Below are 19,627 nucleotides of genomic sequence, written 5' to 3'. Positions count from 1 at the left end.
ACACTCAGTACTGTGTAGCGTTGTGAAATTTTAATCATGTAAAACTAGGTATGCGGAGTAACAGCAATTATTATGTGGCTACACTCCCTAACCTGACAAAATTGGGACCCCTACTTGGTCTGTTCTGAAGTGGCAACTGGGGTCCCCGACTCTTTCGCAACTATAACTGCCACCCTCTGTTCAAGTTATTTGTATCCGTCGAAACTGAGTATCTTCCGTGAGAAGATTTCGGTGAGTTGTTATTGTATGATCACAAGTAAAGCTCGAGTGATATCAGATTTTTCAGCTGATCCAGTATTCAAAGATACGGCATCTAACTCAAGGCGCATTTCCTAAACTTCGGAGCATTTTGGAAGAGCTTTAGAGCCATTGCTACGTTACGAAATAACTAGAAAGGCCGCATCTAGACAATTGTAACGTAAAATAAATCTTCAAATCTAGCAAACACAGATTATAGTTCTATGGCTCCCTATCACCATGTTGTGACATCACGAAGATTGCTGATATCTTTGACCTCACATGGCTGATATCGATACTTCTTTCAAAGTGTGTTATCGACTTAATATTATCGGCAAACGGATAAAATCGGTCAGGCTCTAATCAAAAGTTATTGCGATTGAGAGCCAAAGTATGACTTGAAATCGGTCATACCTGTTCAATCTCAGTTCCAAAATGTGAATTCTGAACATAGCCTCAGAGCAATAGTTATAATATTCCTCTTCATCCTCTTTCGTCATAGAAACTTGCTTCTGCTGATATTCCTGTTGTCGGCGATGGAGTTCAGATGTTTCCTGCAAAATTTTCTCATGTGGAATCCAATAATATATTCATATTGAAACAAACCCGAATATTTTCAGCTGACACTCGTTAGGGGTAATCGACAACAACTAGCAAAGAATTGAAAGGAACTTTGTATATCAACAGTCGTGTCACAAAACATGGCTCACAATCTACGGCACTCGGATAACACAGGTGAAGACGTACCTTTTCAAATCGGAGCTGTATCAGATTGGCCTTGTCGATCAGTCGCTGCTTAAGATCTGCCATGCAGTCCTCCTTCAACTGGATAGCCTGCTTGGGCGAAATCTTTTCCGGATTTCCGATCTGAGCGAGGAATGGAGCCAGATAATCCATCTCCATTTCTTGGCGACGTAATTTTTCTTCTTGCGCCTGAATTTCCTGTAGACGATACACAGACATTGTCAGTGACAATGTAATTTTGTTCGGTTTTGCCTACCAGCACTACTTAATTGAGTGGTCGAACAGATTTTAGGCAAACCTACTTGCTTTTTACACTTTTGACGGTATTGATATTGGAATAAGTTTGCATAATTTTTGTGAGTGAAATGGTCATACAAAACTCGTGTAAAAGGCGCTGCATCACCGTAATTCAGTGTTTATTCAAAGATTTCAACCTTTTGTCCTATTTTCAAAAATACATCTTACCACTTCAAAAGTAGCCACCTCTGATTTACTAGTCAAAGTATGCCAGTATGAGCAACTCTACTTTTTGAGCTACATACTTGAGTAGACCTTTCATTTTCTACTCCCACCTAACGAAAATCGCTACTTCTACTTGTAATTGAGTAGTACTTGTTGAATAATCAATCACTAATTACCTTGAGAAAGTCTACCGATATATAGAAGTAGCTTTACATAAGAAATGCCAGGATACATGCATATATGATGCAGCAACAAGGACCATCTTATTTAACGTTATTAAAAATGTCACACCATTTCTTTTTTCTTCCGCTTCGCCTTCTCGTTTCTCTCCGTGTCATAAACGGAAATCGATAGTTCGTGCATCATTTCCTCGCGTTGCCTGTCCATCAAAATCTCGCGGACTTCCTCCTCAGAAGCTCTCACCGACTGCAATACAAAAGAGCCTTGCAAGAGAAACAATGTTCTAAGGAAATTAGGTAATGATTAGGGCAGGTTTTTGTTGCAGTTAAATCCGTAGAAACTTGCATTTATTTTCGACAAAAGTTGCAGTAAAAACTTGCAAAGTTGCACTAAAAAACCACATATTGCTCCGTTGACTAATAAAAAAAATGGTCAACTTCCCAGTTCCACTCCCGAAATACAGTTTTCCAACCACATTCTCTATTGGTTGACTAAAAAAAAAAGGTCAACTTTCCTTCTCAGTTGCAAAATGTTGCATGAATAAAAATGGACAAAAGTTGCAAAAAGTTGCACTATAAGATTCCTTCAAACAGCTTAAAACCGCATTCTACATATCTTACAAGTATTTAGGAAGCTGCCGGAAGCTGTAAAAAAAAGTTGCAAAAGTTGCAAAAACTTGCCCTAGTAATGATATATTCAGTCGATATTCAATAGATATAGCATCCAGGTGTAAGGTGCATTTCCAAAACTACAGGGCATTTATTAGAACACTTTTACAGCCATTGCTATTCTTGGACATGAAATAAACTAGAAAGGCTGCATCTCGACACCCGGAAGCTGAAAGGAATATGTCAAAATTCCTAGTCTCGGAGTCGCAGATTATAGTTCCCTGACTCCCTGCAATCATGCTGTGACGTCACGAAAATTTCCGATATTTTTTACCTATAAAGGAGGATACCGATATTTCTTTCAAATTGTGATCTTGACTCGGTATTATCGGCGAACCAATTAATCGGTCTGGGTCTTATCATGATTTCAGTCCAAACCTATAGAGCTCGACTCACTTGAATGCATTTCTGCTCAATCTGAATCAGCACCACCAATTGGTCGTAAACAGACAGATGTTTCGAAGGTGCAGCGTGCGAATCGACCTGAAAAATCAAGGAAACTTGATTCAAAAGGCACTATTCAATTCAATTCAATTTATTGCTACAATTTTCATCATTTCAATACACCACAAGACTGCGATATAATCAAAGATAGGAAGATGTCGAAACGAATTGGAGTAGTCTTCGAAGTCAGACACCCACCTGGCCTAGGTGATGTAAAAAAGGAGGCATACACACTGAATGAAAAGTAAAAGAAGATAATATAACAGGACAGGTGATAAAAAAAAGGTGGCATGTGTCGGAAGGCGAGATCGATATGTCAGGTCGTGGTCCGGTAAACTGGAGGATTAACTAGTAACAGCTTTGAGAGCTTCTAAACATCTTTTGAATTCAAAGTATATCCCGGATAAGGTCCTGAGCCCATCAACGAAATTACAGTGAAAGGCATATATTCATTAACGCCATCGGACTCCGGCACAGGTCGACTGTATTTACAGAGTCATTGCAACAGTACAAAACACAATGTCCCACAATGTCCATGATCCAATCACATATCCGATATAGAAACTATGTGTCAATTCTAGAGCTGGTCAAAGTAGTCAGCTTTGCCTCTCAAGTAGAAGTAAAAAATGAAAGATGTGACAAATACTCAACTGAGCAGTTTTAAAAAGTGGATTTGGTTGAGGCATAACATACTTTTAGCAGCTAATCAGAGTATCTTCACGAATAATTACACTACAAATAGGTATAATCTTTGATGATATATTCAGTTACAAAGATACAGGGGCTATTTCACAGGGATCTTTCATGACAATTTCACTCATTAAAGTGATTTAAACTCATTGCAAAACTACTTTCTACTTTAATAAATATAATATAATTCGAAATGCGAAATAAAGCCTTACACTAACTCTCTCCCTGACAGGATGTTGAGCTTACTTGAAACGTGATTGACATGTCTGGAGTCCATTGGAGATTGCCGATTTTCTCTTGGGCGTTTGGGGGCTTGAAAAATTCCCTCGTAGAGGCCGTGACGTTCTCGTGTTTACGATGGTAGGTCAGCTGGATTTTGTCTTCAGCTACGATGAAAGTTCGATCGGCTACGTCTGCGTTGGCGTCGATCGTTTCGTTGCGATGGAAGTGTTCGGATATTCTCTGCAATAGTAGACTTGCAGAGTTAGACAACCAGAAAATTTTCATCATTTCCAAATCAGAAACAGAATTAAAGTTAGAGGCTACATTGAAGTGTCCTAATTTGATTAGATTTAGAATTGAAATCCCCAAAAAATTTGAAGATTGAATTAGACTCCGAATTAGAAATAAATACATTAAAATCAAGCTCAGTCCATATCAGATCAGAATTCACACTCATAAGCGCAACAATGGCATATGTTTGTACACCAAGCTTGGCTTGTTCCGCACTATACACTTCTCATGTAGCATTTGTAATGATATGAAAGATCTGAAAAGTACTCCAGTAAAAAAAGTACATATGGTCAAGGGATTGCATAACTTGGATCTATTCCATTCGATTCTTACGACAGTTTCACACACAAGAGTGATGCTAACTATACCCCAAACTGCTTTTCACCTTTTAAATTACCAAGTCTAAAACGTAAGTAGCAGATTTGTCTAGAAAGCCTTCAAGCAGAAGTGGAAGTAGTCAACAACTATAGTCACTTGAGTAAGTAGTACAAGTTGGCAAAATTACTTGACTACAAGGAAAAAGATAATGAACACCTCTCCTTATCATGACGGGGAGGATAAGGAAGCAGCACTCACAAGGATGGGTCTCGGAGTTCCTTCCGCCTGAGCCGGGGCCAGTTTCTTGACTCGCTTTCCGAATATTACATGCCGGAAGTACAGGAAATCTTGTCTGTTTTCAAAATATTCCTTCATTTCTTTCGAAGTCTCTTCTCTCTTGTAAAGTCCGTCGACTCTGGAAGCGTTCGTCAATTACGTTTTAGAGAGAGAGTGAGAGGGAGATAAATCATTTTTCATCTCATCAAAATACACGATAAACAAACAGCGGCAGTAATGATATAAATGCTTCTTGCCATTATTAGCTAATTTATCACCGAAAATTATACTTTCGATCATATATTCTACTGTAGAAGCCTTTAATCGTAGATGGGTCTTGTCGCAGCATGCGGAACATAAAGTACAACGCTATATACAATGCCACATACTCTTTAATATGATGTAGAACTGGCATTATATTCTTTGTATTTGCATTAAAGGTCCATATTGGAACTTTCCACATCAATGATACTGATGTGATGTCATAATGACTGATATTCGAAGACTAGATTTTGTAGCGAATCAATCAGGTACACGATTTTGCCCAGACAGATCTCTTTGTTGGATTACTATTTTGTTTGGGGAAACAGTTATTTCCCTAAGACGATGATCTTGAAACAACAATGGGAGCCATTCAAACCTCGCCGTGTGGTAGAATATCATGGTTCTTTCGGATTCCGGATTCGGCGTTTTCGCGTGATAAGTGTGTTCGCACAGCGACCTCTGTCGACCTTCCGTAAAGTTCTCAGTAATGACTCCGCTTTCTTCTGTTCGTTTTTTAAGCTTGTCTTCTCTGTTCGAAAACGTCTCCATGACTCGCTTCAAATTGTTCACTAAAACAAAGTAGACATGTTTGTTGATACGACTTCTGATATACAAAGTTTTTTTTCTTTACTAGTTGCTGATGATTACCGAATATTTGGGTTTATTTCAATATGAATGCATTATTCAATTCAGTATGCCATTACTTGTACTTCTACATGAGTACCCACAATGTCTATTTTGGCCGCCACAGCAACGAACATACTCACTTTCATTGTCATTGTAGACAGACAATCTCAAAACAAGACCTTCCTTCAACAGATACGGCGCGTATTTTTCCAGTTTGGCTTTCTTGTACAGTATCGTCTTTTTTCCCAACGGACATCTGAACAAAATAAATGGGTATTGATTGAAAGAAAGTGAGTCTCATACAGACTAAGTACAAACTACCTACAAACTAAATACTATAATAAATAGTTCTAGTTGCGGATTTTGAAAAGTGAGTACTAGCTCTGGTTCTAGTTGTGTATTAAAAATAAATAGTTGCCAAACCACAAGAGCACGTATGTCGTTATTGCTCTGCAGCCATTGCTAGCTCAGAGTCATCATTACTAACAGTAACGTAGCCAGGGTGAGTTTCGGGGGTCCAAACCCCTCCCAGCATCCCATTTCAAGCTTGCACTAATGCTCATGTGGAAAACTGACATGATGGCATTAAAAAATAATGAGTTGATTCAGAATTGAGCCTAGTTTTAGTTGGTCAGTGGTGGATTTTAAAAGGTCGTTAGTTCTAATTCAAGTTTTAGGTGAGCCTTTTGAATAGTGAGTAGTTGTAGTTGTAGTTATAGTCGCGAATTCTGAAAATCCAGTAGTTTATACAAATCTGGTCTGATACCGCAAAAAATTACACCTTGAATCGTAATCCTTTTCCGAAATCTCGATGGATTTGACCCAGGACGCCGGCATGTCGAGATGTTTCTCCTCCTCTTTCTTCTCGTCATCCTCATCTTCAAAATCATCGATGTCGTCATCCAGGTCGGGAATCTGCAGACTCGGTTCTTTGCTGCCAATCAGCATCAGCTCCCACGACACCGTGTCCGACAAATTGAACGACAGGTCCTGCAAAATATCAGAGCGTTGCCAAATATTTAATCGATAGTTTTATTTGAGGAGACTGTTGAAGGTACAGAACTTCAATATAAAATTTATTAATATATAGAAATTGAGATAAACACAAATAATTTCAGTTGACACTCGTCAGGGGTAATCGTGGAAAGTGTCAGCTGAAAATGTTTGCGATTATTTCAATTTAAATATGTTATTCAATTGTATACAGCAGGAAAAATTCCTGCCAGGGTTGTAATGACTCGAGTCATGACTCGACTCGAGTCCCACTCGAGTCACGATTTTCTGATGACTCGGCTTGACTTGAGTCATTCACTCAAAATATGGAAATGACTTGACTCGACTCGAGTCAATCTGTGTATTGACTCGACTTGGACTCGAGTCATTACGCATGACTCGAACCAAGTCATATGACTCGAGTCTCAGACGGCCAAGAACAACATTTCATTGTAATTTTGAAGAACAGTGAAGTAACCACCCTGTTGGGATTTCGTCTATTGGCACTGGTACTTGAAAATGCGACCAGAAACTGATAAAACTGAGGAAAATGAGTATATTATAAATGCGAACCATTCGATATCACCAGACAAAGTTATAAAAAGTGGGTTCAACAAGACTTTAACTGAAAACTGAGCAGTGAACACAATGATTTGGACTCGGACTCGAGTCATATTGCCATGACTCGGGCTCGAACCTCTGCCAGATGACTTGGACTTGACTCGGTGGTGAATTGAAAATGACTCGACTTGACTCGAGTCAAAACTATAAAAATGAGATTGACTTGTGACGCGGAGCTTTGCGACTTGGATACAACCCTGATTTCTGCATCATTGACAAACACTCACTCTGCAAGCATTCGCGCAGTCTTGCATATTCGCCCAGTAATTCCAGTTGTTCCAGACGCATTCGATTCCCAGGAATTTGCCTGAAGTTTGAGGATAAGCCACGCCTGGATGGAATTAAAACAGAGGTTGTCAGTATCAAAGTACTACTACTTGTACTACTTGTCATTGCGTATAAAGTTACTGGTTACTTTAATTTCTACTTGAGTAGCAACCCTGACTACGTTGACCAGCTCTAGAATTAGAATTGCACAGGTAGAAATGGAGGAGAGAGAAGGAGCTCACCTGTGAATGGCTCAATGAAGAAATCTTCTGGCACTTCCCTTTTGCCGGAACGAACCAAAACCCATGAGTGAATGCGAAGTCCGTATAGCGGGTCCGGAGGCGGTTTTTCGGCTTCCTGGAATTATTTTTGTCATATTTGCATGAACCGTACAAACATTCCAGCTACTGAGTTGGGATGGTTACCATGATTTGAGTATTCTAATATGAATCGAGTGATCCCAAGATTTTTTCGGGGACTGAAATCACCCTGTCCCTGCCACTAAGATAACTATACTTTTGATAGTGTTTGCCACAGCGTAAGTCTTGAAACGTCAATTGGTAGTATCACAGAATACGAAACATGCAGCTCAAAGCTAAGCACGTTACTGGAAACGACATATCTGCGGAGTCTGATCAACACACAGCATTGTCACAAAGTGCAATGAAATAGGTATGGTCGATAAACACCAAATTATCTTCAATGCGATGTAGAACTGCCATTATTTTCATTGTGGTCTCATAAAAGCATGCCTACATATTTTACCTTTCCACAGCATTCATATTCATACAACGTTACTATGAAGCCGTACCAATTTATAATTGTGAAATGTTTACACCAAATATGGTCTAACATGCAGGTTTTCAGTGCGTTTTCACAAATGCAATGTCTTACGAGTATTCTTTCCTCTTCCTCTTTTCTCAATTTCTCTCTCTCCTCCTTCTCTTCTTTCTTTCTACGTTCCTCCATCTTTATTAAAAATTTGCTGCGGAGATCGCGGGGCGGTCGTACGGCGTATTTCTTTTGTTCTTTTTTAGGAGGATTGGGTTCGGGCTGCAAAATATTTACATCTCTACCCAACAACTCGGCAAATCAAATGTAACATTTGAAATCTTGATAATAAACATATCATCTTCCAACCTCTTCCTTGGGTTTCAGAAGCGGGCATATTTCTCTTGATTCGTCATTCAGACAAACTTCCTTAATCGCGTAACCGCTGACAACGTAGGAGTTGCCCTACCAAGGAAACATATTGCGGTGAAAGAGATTGCACTCGGCAACGATAAGCAGCAAGCCAATCAAGCCAATGAGAAGTCACCATCTAGAGTAGACATTTTGTGGGACTTTGTAGTAAGCTCTCATGCAAAAAGCCTGGAGTTAGATATTTTGCACTGCGGAATATATTGACACAGGCATCGTAGTCTAAATTGCTGTTTGTAACGGAATGCAATCTCCTAAGGCCTGGTGATGGAAGCTTAACACCCGATATGTTTTAAATTTTCAATCCATTTGAGTGTTTGCAAAATGTTAGATATATAAAATCTGGTATTGTTCAAAGGAAAAACTTTACACTTGCTAAATGCTTGACATGAAAACAGATTTATTGCTATTTCATATTTTAGCTGAGGTACATCACGATAGACAGATAACTTGAATGCAAAAAGTGAAGTTTATATCTTAGATTCTGATATACTACTCAGTGCTCAAAATGAACTAAATTTTCACCTCGATCCCGCATTCATTGAGGGGATTCAAAAACAGTGGTTTCCGGTCTCTGAACAAATGGACATATTGGCGTCGATAGTTCTCTGCATTTTCGAGCACAGATTTCTCCTTCTGGCTGTTCTCTTTGTACGAATCCGGAAACTCGGACATATCAAACTTTGTACCTTGGATTGCTGTGCTGTTATACAAAGTAACTGTGTAATCAAATAACAATATAAAAATGTGTACTTTGCACAGCAAGGTTAAAGATGTAGGTACATCATATCAGAACATGTGTTGTGAACTGAGCCATATGTAATATGTGCGCCTGTATGGTGCTCATGTCAAAACATTAATCATGATAAATTGAAGTAGTACCAATGCCATTTCAAAGATACTGATAGACATTTTTACAGAATTATTCATGTTGAAGTATGGTGAACTAATAAGTATTTTGAATAACCAGAAGAAGACTGATAAAGTATCACAAGGAAATTAGAATGTAGAAGTTACATAACAATATTTTGGGATGGGATTCAAAGTGAAAATTTCGAATACACTTTTTGAATAGGCTTTTGGAAGTACAGAAATTCAACATAGCAACAAATATGCCAAATTTTTTCCACTCATTTCCACTTTGGACTCTCTTCAGAAGTGAATGTCAGAAAAGCTTTGAGTGGAAGTCATTTGGCAATATGAACGCGGTACATTGTTTGTTGCAATACACTTTTTAAAAATACAGTCACCATCTATATCCCAAATTTATATCTGGAAATCTTGTGAATAAACCAACTCACTCATTCTGAGGTACAATGATCTGAGTTTCTTCCAATTGTTTCTTCAAATCCCCAACATTCGCCTCGAGATCTTCAGGCTCTCCATCTTGATTTTCCTCCTCCTCGGCCTCTTCATCCTCCCTAACTTCCTCTTCTTCAATTTTATCCATGTATTAAGGCCGGTTCATGCACGACCAGACTGTTTGGTAATTACTATACTTAGTTATAATGCAATCATTGAAAATAAAAGATTTAAAAATTACTATTAAAACACTATACTTCAATCCGTTTCGAGAGCCCCCTATATTTTTATTATATCGCTATCTTGTGGTGCTGCGATCTGATCAAAATTTCAATAAAATGCCCGACTGGCTGACTAGCAATAGCCAATTGAATGTTATTATACTATCGCATGAAAGTTCTCTCTCGATTTCCTTTCCGGGATACGGCACTGTACTATCAGTAAGCAATAAAAGGGAATGACAATGCCGTACTTATAGTGCTCATGTTATTGTTAAGTACGAGATGTAACCGGGAATTATTCGTGGAGTTATTTAGAAACCATAATGGCATTTTCAGAGATCAAAAACATTACTGCTACGGTGAAGCTAAGCTGAGTACTCACGTTTGTGTTGCTAGGTAACAACGTCATGCATGATTGGGTGATACGGTATATTGGCTTTGTGATCTACAATGGAAAACTGTTTTCCATGGATCTACAATATAGTCCTCAAGTTCAAGTTTATTCATAAAATTTCATCATTTCAAAAATCACAGGACTGCGATACAATGAAAGATAGGAAGGTGCCGAAACGACTTGGTCAGCCCGTTTCCAACACAGATAATGCCAAATATCTCGGGGTTTTACTGGACTCGAACATGTCCTGGAAGAGTCATATTCAGTCCCTAGAAACTAAATTATCACCGAAGTAAGGCCTGTTCTACAGCCTTGGGCGCTTCATGCCAGCATGGGTTCTTCTGATACTCTTTAAATCCTTAATCCAATCGAAGTTACATTATGACATCCTCTGTTGGGGGGCTGCCAGTAAAACTGCACTCAAGCCACTGCAGAAACTACAGCATAAAGTACTCCGAATCATAGCTAGGGCCCCAAAGGGGCCTGGCTGCCCATCCAATAAGTCGCTGCTGAAGAGATTCGGCGTCCTAAACATAGAAGATATGCGAAAACTAGAAATCGCCAAGTTTATGTATCAGTTTCACTGCGGTCGTTGCCACGAATACTTCAATGACTTCTTTACCTCTGAATCAAAAGCGCACAAGTACAACACACGCGCGTCCACGTCGTCCAAATATCATATGATCGACCGAAAAGATCATCGCTCTATCAAATATGCCGGACCTGACGTGTGGAACAGTATCCCGCCGGCCATCAGGCAGTCGACGAGCATGTCCATGTCCACATTCAAGTCGAAATACAAGCAATTACTACTAAATAAATACAGTCCATCCTCAAGATTACCGGACCACGACTGACCTATCGATCTCGCTTCCCATGATATGCCGTCCTATTTCTTGTCGCTTTCTTTTTCTATACTATCTTCTTTACTTTCATTCAGTGTGCATGCCTCCTCTTTACATCGCCTAGGCCAAGGTCGGTGTCCGATTCCATAGACAACTCTTAGTCGCTTCGACATCTTCCTTTCTTTTCATTGTATCGCATTTTTGTGGTGTATTGAACTGATAAAATTGCTAATAAACCAATGATGATGATGATGGGTAGTCTTTGAGATCAGACACCCACCTGGGTGTCCCAGTGCAATTATTTGTCGAATTTCGAGACATATACATGATTCGTTAGTTGGAATAGCCTTTTAATTACTTCGAAACACTACTAGATTTTTTGCTGACCAACTGAATTTATAACGATTTCTTTTCCCGTTATCATTCATGATTTCTTCGATTATTATTAGAGCAGCAGATCAGCTGTAGTAAAGCGCTAATCGAGACTCTACGTAGGTTAGTTATCTGTAATGAAATAGCATAGTGGTAGAAAATAAATTCATAAATTGAAAGTTTCTTAAATCAAGTTCAAAGTGAAAGTATGCTACTTGAGATTTTATTTATTATGAAAAGTGAGTATGGATTGCTATAATTCAACGCTGTATTTCCCAATACTGTTGCTAACAGGAAAAGCAATTGCATTTGACATATTTCTCGATATTTCCTAGGTCTGATTGATGGAATATTACTAAGCAACTTGAGGGATGACTAGGGGTGCTTATTATTTGTTTATGTATAGACAGGGGTATAACTAAGTCACAACGTCTCGAGTCACAAGTCAACTCTACTTTTATAGTTCTGACTCGATTCAAGTCGAGTCATTTTCAATTCATCACCGAGTCAAGTGTGAGTCACAGTGCCGTGACTCGAGTATACGGGTCCAAGTCATTGTGCTGACTGTTCACTCCGTTTGGTGATATCGAATGCCTAGAATTCAAAATGTACTAATTTCCCTAATTGTGCACAGTTTCTGGCTCTATTTTACAAGCACCAGTAGGCTACGCACCGATAGACAAAATACCCATTATGTGGTAGCTTACTATTCTTCGAAGTTACAATGAAATGCCGTTCTATATAATATATAACTTTCGATTGTGAAAGGACATGGTGCAAAAAACCATCCGCAGTTATACGCACCATTTCCAATTATACATATACAATATACACATACATACAGCGTAGAAATTCTATCTATATAGTTCAAGTGTAAGTCGTTGCTTCAAGTCTTGTTCAGAACAAAGACCAGAACTTCCTTATGCGATCGGCCTAGTCGCATGGTGCGCATTTGCCGCAGTCTGATGATATGATTTTGTTTCAGGCATTTTCTTCGTCGTTTCTGGGCAATGCGAAGGATCCCCGCGCAATTTCAACCCGAGTGCTTCCAACTCGTCAACACCAGTGTTCAGCATCATATCACCTCATTATCCAAACGAATACAACAAGACGTCGGACTGTGAATGGACTATAAGCGGAAATGGTTACAGTTACGAGATCTCTTTTGTTAAAAAAGACCTTCACTTTCAAGATCCGTATGGAAGGAATTATTGTTCCGGGTCATACGTCATCGCTTTTAACGGAGGTACGAACTACGAACTTGCTCGCATGTTAGTAGTTGCTTAGTATCCGGATATGTAGTTAATATGTACTGTCGTATACTGGCATAATAGAAAATGTTTGAATCATGAATGTGTGATATGGCATTTGGAAGCAACCTACTATGCTTGAGAGGCTATGAATATCTTGAATATGAAATGAATATGCATTCAACTTCGAATCTTCAATTGTAAGCGGAGTAATGATACTCTTTTAAACCAAACGGGATGAAAGATAATCGTCAATGCATTTCTAGTAAAGCTCAACATATGTTTTCGGCGTGTGAAATGCAGAGATGGTCAATTAGTCAACGTTCGTACTCGAGAAGCAGTAAAAATAACAACGTAAATTTAGGCTCAAGTACGAGTATATGTAGCGATTTCCAAGACATGTCAAATCTATTTCAAATGGAAGTACAGCAAATGAAGGCAGCAGGAGAACAATTCAAGTCCCATCCTTTTAGCAGGTAAATCGCAAAATGCTCCTTAGCGACTATTGCGAAATGACAAATGACGCTGCAAATAGATGTAATTTCCTAATTTATAACCAGTCACGGATGGGCTAATAGTCTATTTATTGTGACAATTTTGCTGATAACCGTACCGCAAATTGAACAGAAACTACTTTCTACTTCAGAAAACACATACTGTAAAAAGTAATTTAGTTTTGCCTAAAGAGACTGTTAACTAGAAGTGGAATTAGTATATGTACATAAAAAATCGCGTCAATAGTAGTTTAATCCTACGTATGTACTCTGAAAAAATTGCAGTGCCGCGTTACTGACCGCCTCTGGTACAATGACATGAATTATTCCCATGGTGATTTCGAATATGCTACAATGAGGTTACCACATACATGGCTTACCATTCTTTATTGCAGAAGAAATCGACTGCTTGTGGCCAACAGATCCTCAAATGCATTGTTTCGCTTTCCACCAGCCCTCATGCGGCGGACCTAAGATGAACCCTACATGCAAATCGAAAACGAATCACAACGGCACCCTTCGTATCACCTATATATCTGATGGTAGAACGTTAGGCAAGCAGAATGTTACTGGGTTCGGCATGAAGATCAAGTTCACGAAATGCTGGAGCGAAGCGAACAGCACATCAGGTGAGCGTATCAGCGCAGGGTTGAGTTGAGTCTATATCCTTCAAAAACACAACAAGATTGCGAAACGATTAAGATATACAAGGTGTCAAAACGACTCGGAGTAGTCCTTAAAATCAGACACCGATCCTGACCTGCATAGGTCAGGGTGAAGAAGAAACATGCACACGGGATGAAAAGGAAAGGTCGATAGCATAAAGGAGAAGCGATAAAAATGAGCTGGCATGTGTCGAAAGGCGTGGTCAATGTCAGATCGTGATTCATGTATTTATTCATTCATTCATTTATTCATTTATTAATATTTTATCCCGTATTCTCTAACTCTGACTATAGTATATATTCAAATCCATCAGCTTACATCTTTACTTGAATGCGGACACACTCGATGACTGTACGATAATGCATGGTAATGAAAATATATTAAGTTATCGAGAGCCGAATATAGCTATATATCATCCCTGCACTAGGGCGCTTTACACAAGGCTATTAAATATAAATATACCCATACGTATAAAAGACGAAGCGCATAGTTATACGGAATGAATGAACACCGAGCAATGAACACTGCCGCTGTTGGAATGCATGTGTAAATGAACGTATGATTCTGAAATACTGCTTTTTGCAACGCATTATCCCCAAATTTCAAGCTTTTCCGTCAGTCTCTTCATATTAGTACACCGATAGCCTACTACCAAACCTTGTAAGTGACAAAATATTATTTCGCTTGTGCTCCGGACAGTGCAGATTAACGCGCACTTGTTTTAATTCCTGACACATTAAAACTGATTACTGTAACGGCGCACAAGACCTTGTGATGCCAGTCTTTTTCATTTTCCAGATACTCACGCTGTGAAATAGCCTACAATTGTGTACTGTAAAATATACATCCCTCGTAAACGGGTTTTACTATAGGCATATGACTATGAGGGTACCATAGTCAATGAGTTGTCGAATGAACAGCAACAACGTAGCGTAACATGCTTCTCTGTTTAGGCGTTCCAACAGCGACACATCATCCCACTCTATCCCACAAAACTTCGACCGGGGCCAATGATATAGGCCCCGTTTCGACTCCATCTCAAAGTGAAGACTAAATTTCTCGTCAAATGTTCCTTTGGTAATGTGGTTTGGTTTATTGAGTCATTTCACCGGTACTTCAAATGATACTTCGTATCTTCTTTAAAAGCAAGTAACAAAGAACCGAAAGGCATCAAAGCCTAGACCAGTGATGCATGTGTATATGGACGTGTGATTCTGAAATACTGCTTTCGAAACGCATTATTCCTCAATTTCAAGCTTTTCCGTCAGCCTCTTCATATTAGTACACCGCCACTACCAAACCGTATAAATGACAAAATATTATTTCGCTTGTGCCCCGCACAGTGCAGATTAACTCGCACTTGTTCGAATTCCTGACACATTAAGACTGATTACTTTAACGGCGCACAAGACCTTGTGATGCCAGTCTTTTTCATTTTCCAGATACTCACGCTGTGAAATACAATTGTGTTCTGTACAATATACATGCCTCGTAAAACGGGTGTTACTATAGGCATATGAGTAGAGGTCTCAAACACGCGGCCCGCGGGAGCATTTTGTGCGGCCCGCGACGGCATTTTGGAATTTCAAGTATTCCATAATATATTCAAGTGCCATGTATCTTTTTTTTAGAAATAAGAACTCAAAGTTCACCCTAAAAGTACTATAAAATCACTGAAATCCCAACAAAGTTCACTATTACAAAACTTTCAAAAGCTTAAATGCGGTAGAAGATCAGATATTATGTCACATTTCTAGTTCATGATGATAAAACATGACCCGTTGATGATTCGTGACTAAAAATTGTGATTTGGTTTGGTGCGAACTTCTCGTAAAATTACTCGATTTCGGATTGACTGGGTGATTTAATAAAAATGACTCCAGTTGAGTGGGTCAAACGTTAAAATCAGGGGACTTACTATTGGGAACGGTGACTTGGTAATCCTACGGACGCAACAAGCTATGAAACGGTCATGGGGAATAGTAATATATCAAAAGGTCGCAGCTTGCGATGCGTAGGGTATATAGCTATCTAATAAGGTCAGTATGGATACCATTGGCTTTCTGTGACCCCCGTGACGTAGTTTGTTACATACTGGGTGTTGTTTGTTCTCTATATCCATGATATTATCGGTGGCGAGTAGGACTATAAGGTAGTAGTACGCTCTACAGCTGTAACACCAATGAGTTATTCGCCGATTTGACACTTCTATTACAGGGGTTCTTGACCAGACTCCGTAGACCCCATCGGTGTACGAAGCACCAAATTAGGGTGTGCGAGATGCATTGTGCGTCCTATATGCGGTGGAATATTTTCTTGGCCAATTTATTCAACTGGAAAATAGTCTTCGCGCTACGTGCGATTTTATGTGATTTGACTTTCTGATTTTAATATAGGTACGATCGGTAATTGTGTTAAAATGGACAGGGGCTACGAGAAATCTTATTGGAAGCACAATGGGCACGATCGCCAAAAAGGTTAAGAAGCAATGCTATTACTATGGCTCAGGAATGATTATATTTAGGCTGTTATTGATATGTTCCTATATTAATCGAAGTGAAAATCTAACGCTGATTCAATTTGACTTGGCAATGACAGTAACAATAGCCTATACATATCACGACTATATCAAAACCAGGATTAGGCTGCACTGCTCAAATGCTCTGATATCAGATCAATCTTCAGTAAATTTCAAAATATTCCACATAAAATTGTAGCACGTCCAAGCTCCACTAGTTGCAATATTACAACTCAACAGTTTTACGATGTCCTGATGCATCCTCTCGCACGATGTCTATAACTCAATAATTAAAAAACAATTTTATTCAAATATTTGAAAATGTGATTTTTTTCGTGTCAAGCGTGAATAATACAATAGTAAATTACATGTCCACAATGTTTGTGGAATGCCTGTCTGCAAGGACCCGTCAAATAAGGCATATACTTGCAAATTATACACTGACTATCCCTATTATTGATGCTGCGACCCGCGACGTCATCAAAAACTAGGAAATTGGCCCGCGAGCACATTTAAGTTTGAAACCTCTGCATATTAGGGTACCATAGTGTATGAGTTGTCGAATGAACAACAACAACAACAACTTAGCGCAACATGCTTCTCTGTTTAGGCGTTCCAACAGCGACTGAAACACATCATCCCACTCTATCCCACAGAACTTCGACCGGGGCCAACGTTATAGGCCTCGCTTCAACTCCATCTCCAAGTGAAGGTACATTTAGGACTGAATTTCCCAGTCAAATGATCCTTTGGTAATGTGTTTTGGTTCATTGAGTCATTTCACCGGTAGTCCAAGTGATAGGCTACTTCGTATTTTCTTTGAAAGCAATTAACAAAGAACCGAAAGGCATTAAAGCCTAGACCAGCGATGCATGTGTAAATGGACGTGTGATTCTGAAATACTGCTTTGGAAACGCATTATCCCAAAATTTCAAGCTTTTCCGTCAGTCTCTTCATATTAGTACACCGCCACTACCAAACTGTGTGAATGAAAAAATATTGTTTCGCTTGTGCTCCGCACAGCGCAGATTAACGCGCACTTGTTCGAATTCCTGACACATTAAGACTGATTACTTTAACGGCGCACAAGACCTTGTGATGCCAGTCTTTTTCTTTTTCCAGATACTCACGCTGTGAAATACAATTGTGTAGTCCCTTGTAAAACGGGTTTTACTATAGGCATATGAGGGTACCATAGTCAATGAGTTGTCGAATGAGCAACAACAACGTAGCGCAACATGCTTCTCTGTTTAGGCGTTCCAACAGCGACTGAAACACATCATCCCACTCTATCCCACAGAACTTCGACCGGGGCCAACGATATAGGCCCCGCTTCGACTCCATCTCCAAGTGAAGGTATATTTAGGACTAAATTTCCCCGTCAAATGATTCGTTGGTAATGTGGTTTGGTTCATTGAGTCATTTCACCGGTAGTTCAAGTGATACTTCGTATTTTCTTTGAAAGCAAGTAACAAAGAACCGAAATGCATCAAAGCCTAAGACCAATGATTCTATTACTGATATCAAGCTGTATATTTCTTAGGGCTGAGTTCATTCGGATAGTATGTAACTTGTACTCTGTAGTTCTTCGTGTGACGGTAATTTATTTTCCAGCGTCACCGCCACCAACACGGGACTGGCAGATCATTGTGATTGCGATGGGAGCCGGATTCGGGTTTCTCTTCCTTGTCATGATCGCACTTTTTCTGTTTCTGCTGCATCGGAGGTACGGGTTCGCGGCAGAAGCTCGGAATGTATGAGCCAGTGCAGTAGTGACCTTTCAAGGAAAGCATAGGCGAACATGCCGGATACATTTCTAGGGTTTTATTAACTGAAACTCAGCTACCATCAACTACAAGGACGCAATGCATGCATTTTGAAGCACTGACATCAGCATTTTGAGCAACTGAGGAACGAACAGAATCCACAGAACGAAGTAAACTAATTACAGTTATCAACACATAGACACCGAGAGTCTTGAGCGATCATCCCAGCCCTACCAGCAAATGTTACCCTCGGAATAGAAGATAACTCTGGTTGAGTTCCAACCAGGGTTCATACAAACCCTAGGGTTCGCCGAGCCTGTCTCAGAGGTTCGCCGAAGGTCAGGACACACACTCGACTCATATAGAAGAAGCCACAATGATTCGCAGTAAATATTCATGCAACAGTTTTGTTTTTTTGTAACATTCATGTATTGATGATTAAACACAGACACATATTTGTCATACCCACATTCATTCACTCGCGATCATATACATTCAGTGTTGAATGAACAAGGCTGATCGCTTTGAAATAGCCATTTAGCCAATCATAATCTGGTAAGTATTCAGAAGTTGCGATTGTAGGCCTACAGTTGAGACCAGATTTTCGAATGAAGGATTTGTAGACGGTTGGTCACAAAATGACAAACTCTCAATAAATATTCAGAAATTGACAGTTTCTTATATCAAGTTGATATTGAAAAGTCAACCAACATTTGGCTACAATCAACTACAACGACATAAGGAACTTACGGGCGAGCAGAACACAGAACAAAATAAACTAATTGCGGTAAATACGTGAAAGGGAAGTGTTTATATTTTATCCAAGTGCCCGGAGCAATGACAACAGTGGGCAAATCGTGGTTTGTACTTTTCAGATCCAACTCTTCGCCGCCAGAGAACCCGCAACCCAAGAATCCACCCGTCGCGGAAATGCAACATATTTACAACTATCCGCCGCTCGAACCTCAGCTCAGTAACAGGGCGCAGTATGAATGCTAAAGATGCGAGATACATGCGATGTATCCACTGACAACGTCAAGTTGCACTCCTGGCTTCAATTACACGTCGGTTCCCGGATATCAGAGCAGTGATTCACACAAAATTAGAAACCACGAAAGTTTTGTTCCGCGCTTCAGCTGTTTCCCTATTACCGTAGCACATTATATAACTCCCATCTAGATTAACGTACAACGTACAGCCCACCGGAAGAGAAAATCCTCCTAATTCAGTGGTTCTTATTTATCCGGGGCTCGCAGAGTCTGTCTGGAGGTCAGGCTACGGCTGGACAATATCGA

The 19,627-nt window shown here is 39.6% G+C and overlaps 2 protein-coding genes across 3 annotated transcripts; one reads left to right on the top strand and one right to left on the bottom strand.

The window, feature by feature from the left end:
• Window positions 1-581: 581 nt before the first annotated feature.
• LOC145432686 (dynein regulatory complex subunit 7-like) lies at window positions 582-10,041 on the bottom strand. 2 transcript variants are annotated; one of them, XM_080309520.1, is made up of 15 exons: window positions 9,806-10,041; window positions 9,030-9,207; window positions 8,445-8,540; window positions 8,199-8,357; window positions 7,547-7,661; window positions 7,265-7,368; window positions 6,205-6,413; window positions 5,564-5,679; window positions 5,173-5,365; window positions 4,515-4,671; window positions 3,672-3,887; window positions 2,688-2,774; window positions 1,735-1,869; window positions 985-1,179; window positions 582-791 (listed from the first exon to the last, which is right to left on the bottom strand). In XM_080309520.1, the coding sequence occupies exons 1-15, from the start codon at window positions 9,952-9,954 to the stop codon at window positions 597-599; spliced, it is 2,304 nt and encodes a 767-aa protein (XP_080165646.1). In that variant the 5' UTR covers window positions 9,955-10,041; the 3' UTR covers window positions 582-596. The 2 variants fall into 2 exon arrangements, with proteins under 2 accessions (XP_080165646.1, XP_080165647.1); XM_080309521.1 differs by lacking the exon at window positions 8,445-8,540 and having other exon boundaries at window positions 9,806-10,040.
• Window positions 10,042-11,802: 1,761 nt separating this feature from the next.
• On the top strand, window positions 11,803-19,508 carry LOC145432687 (uncharacterized). Its single transcript, XM_080309522.1, has 7 exons — window positions 11,803-11,877; window positions 12,624-12,884; window positions 13,778-14,011; window positions 17,177-17,278; window positions 17,821-17,922; window positions 18,181-18,292; window positions 19,208-19,508. Exons 1-7 carry the CDS (start codon window positions 11,847-11,849, stop codon window positions 19,329-19,331), a joined length of 966 nt encoding a protein of 321 aa, XP_080165648.1. The 5' UTR covers window positions 11,803-11,846; the 3' UTR covers window positions 19,332-19,508.
• Window positions 19,509-19,627: the final 119 nt, after the last annotated feature.

This window comes from Botryllus schlosseri, unplaced genomic scaffold (assembly GCF_051294905.1).
Source record: "Botryllus schlosseri isolate E-star unplaced genomic scaffold, Bs_hap1 Bs85a, whole genome shotgun sequence".
In the NCBI taxonomy this organism is placed as follows: Eukaryota; Metazoa; Chordata; class Ascidiacea; order Stolidobranchia; family Styelidae; genus Botryllus; species Botryllus schlosseri.
Note: the sequence above shows the minus strand (reverse complement) of the source record. Positions and strands in the feature narration are given on the sequence as shown.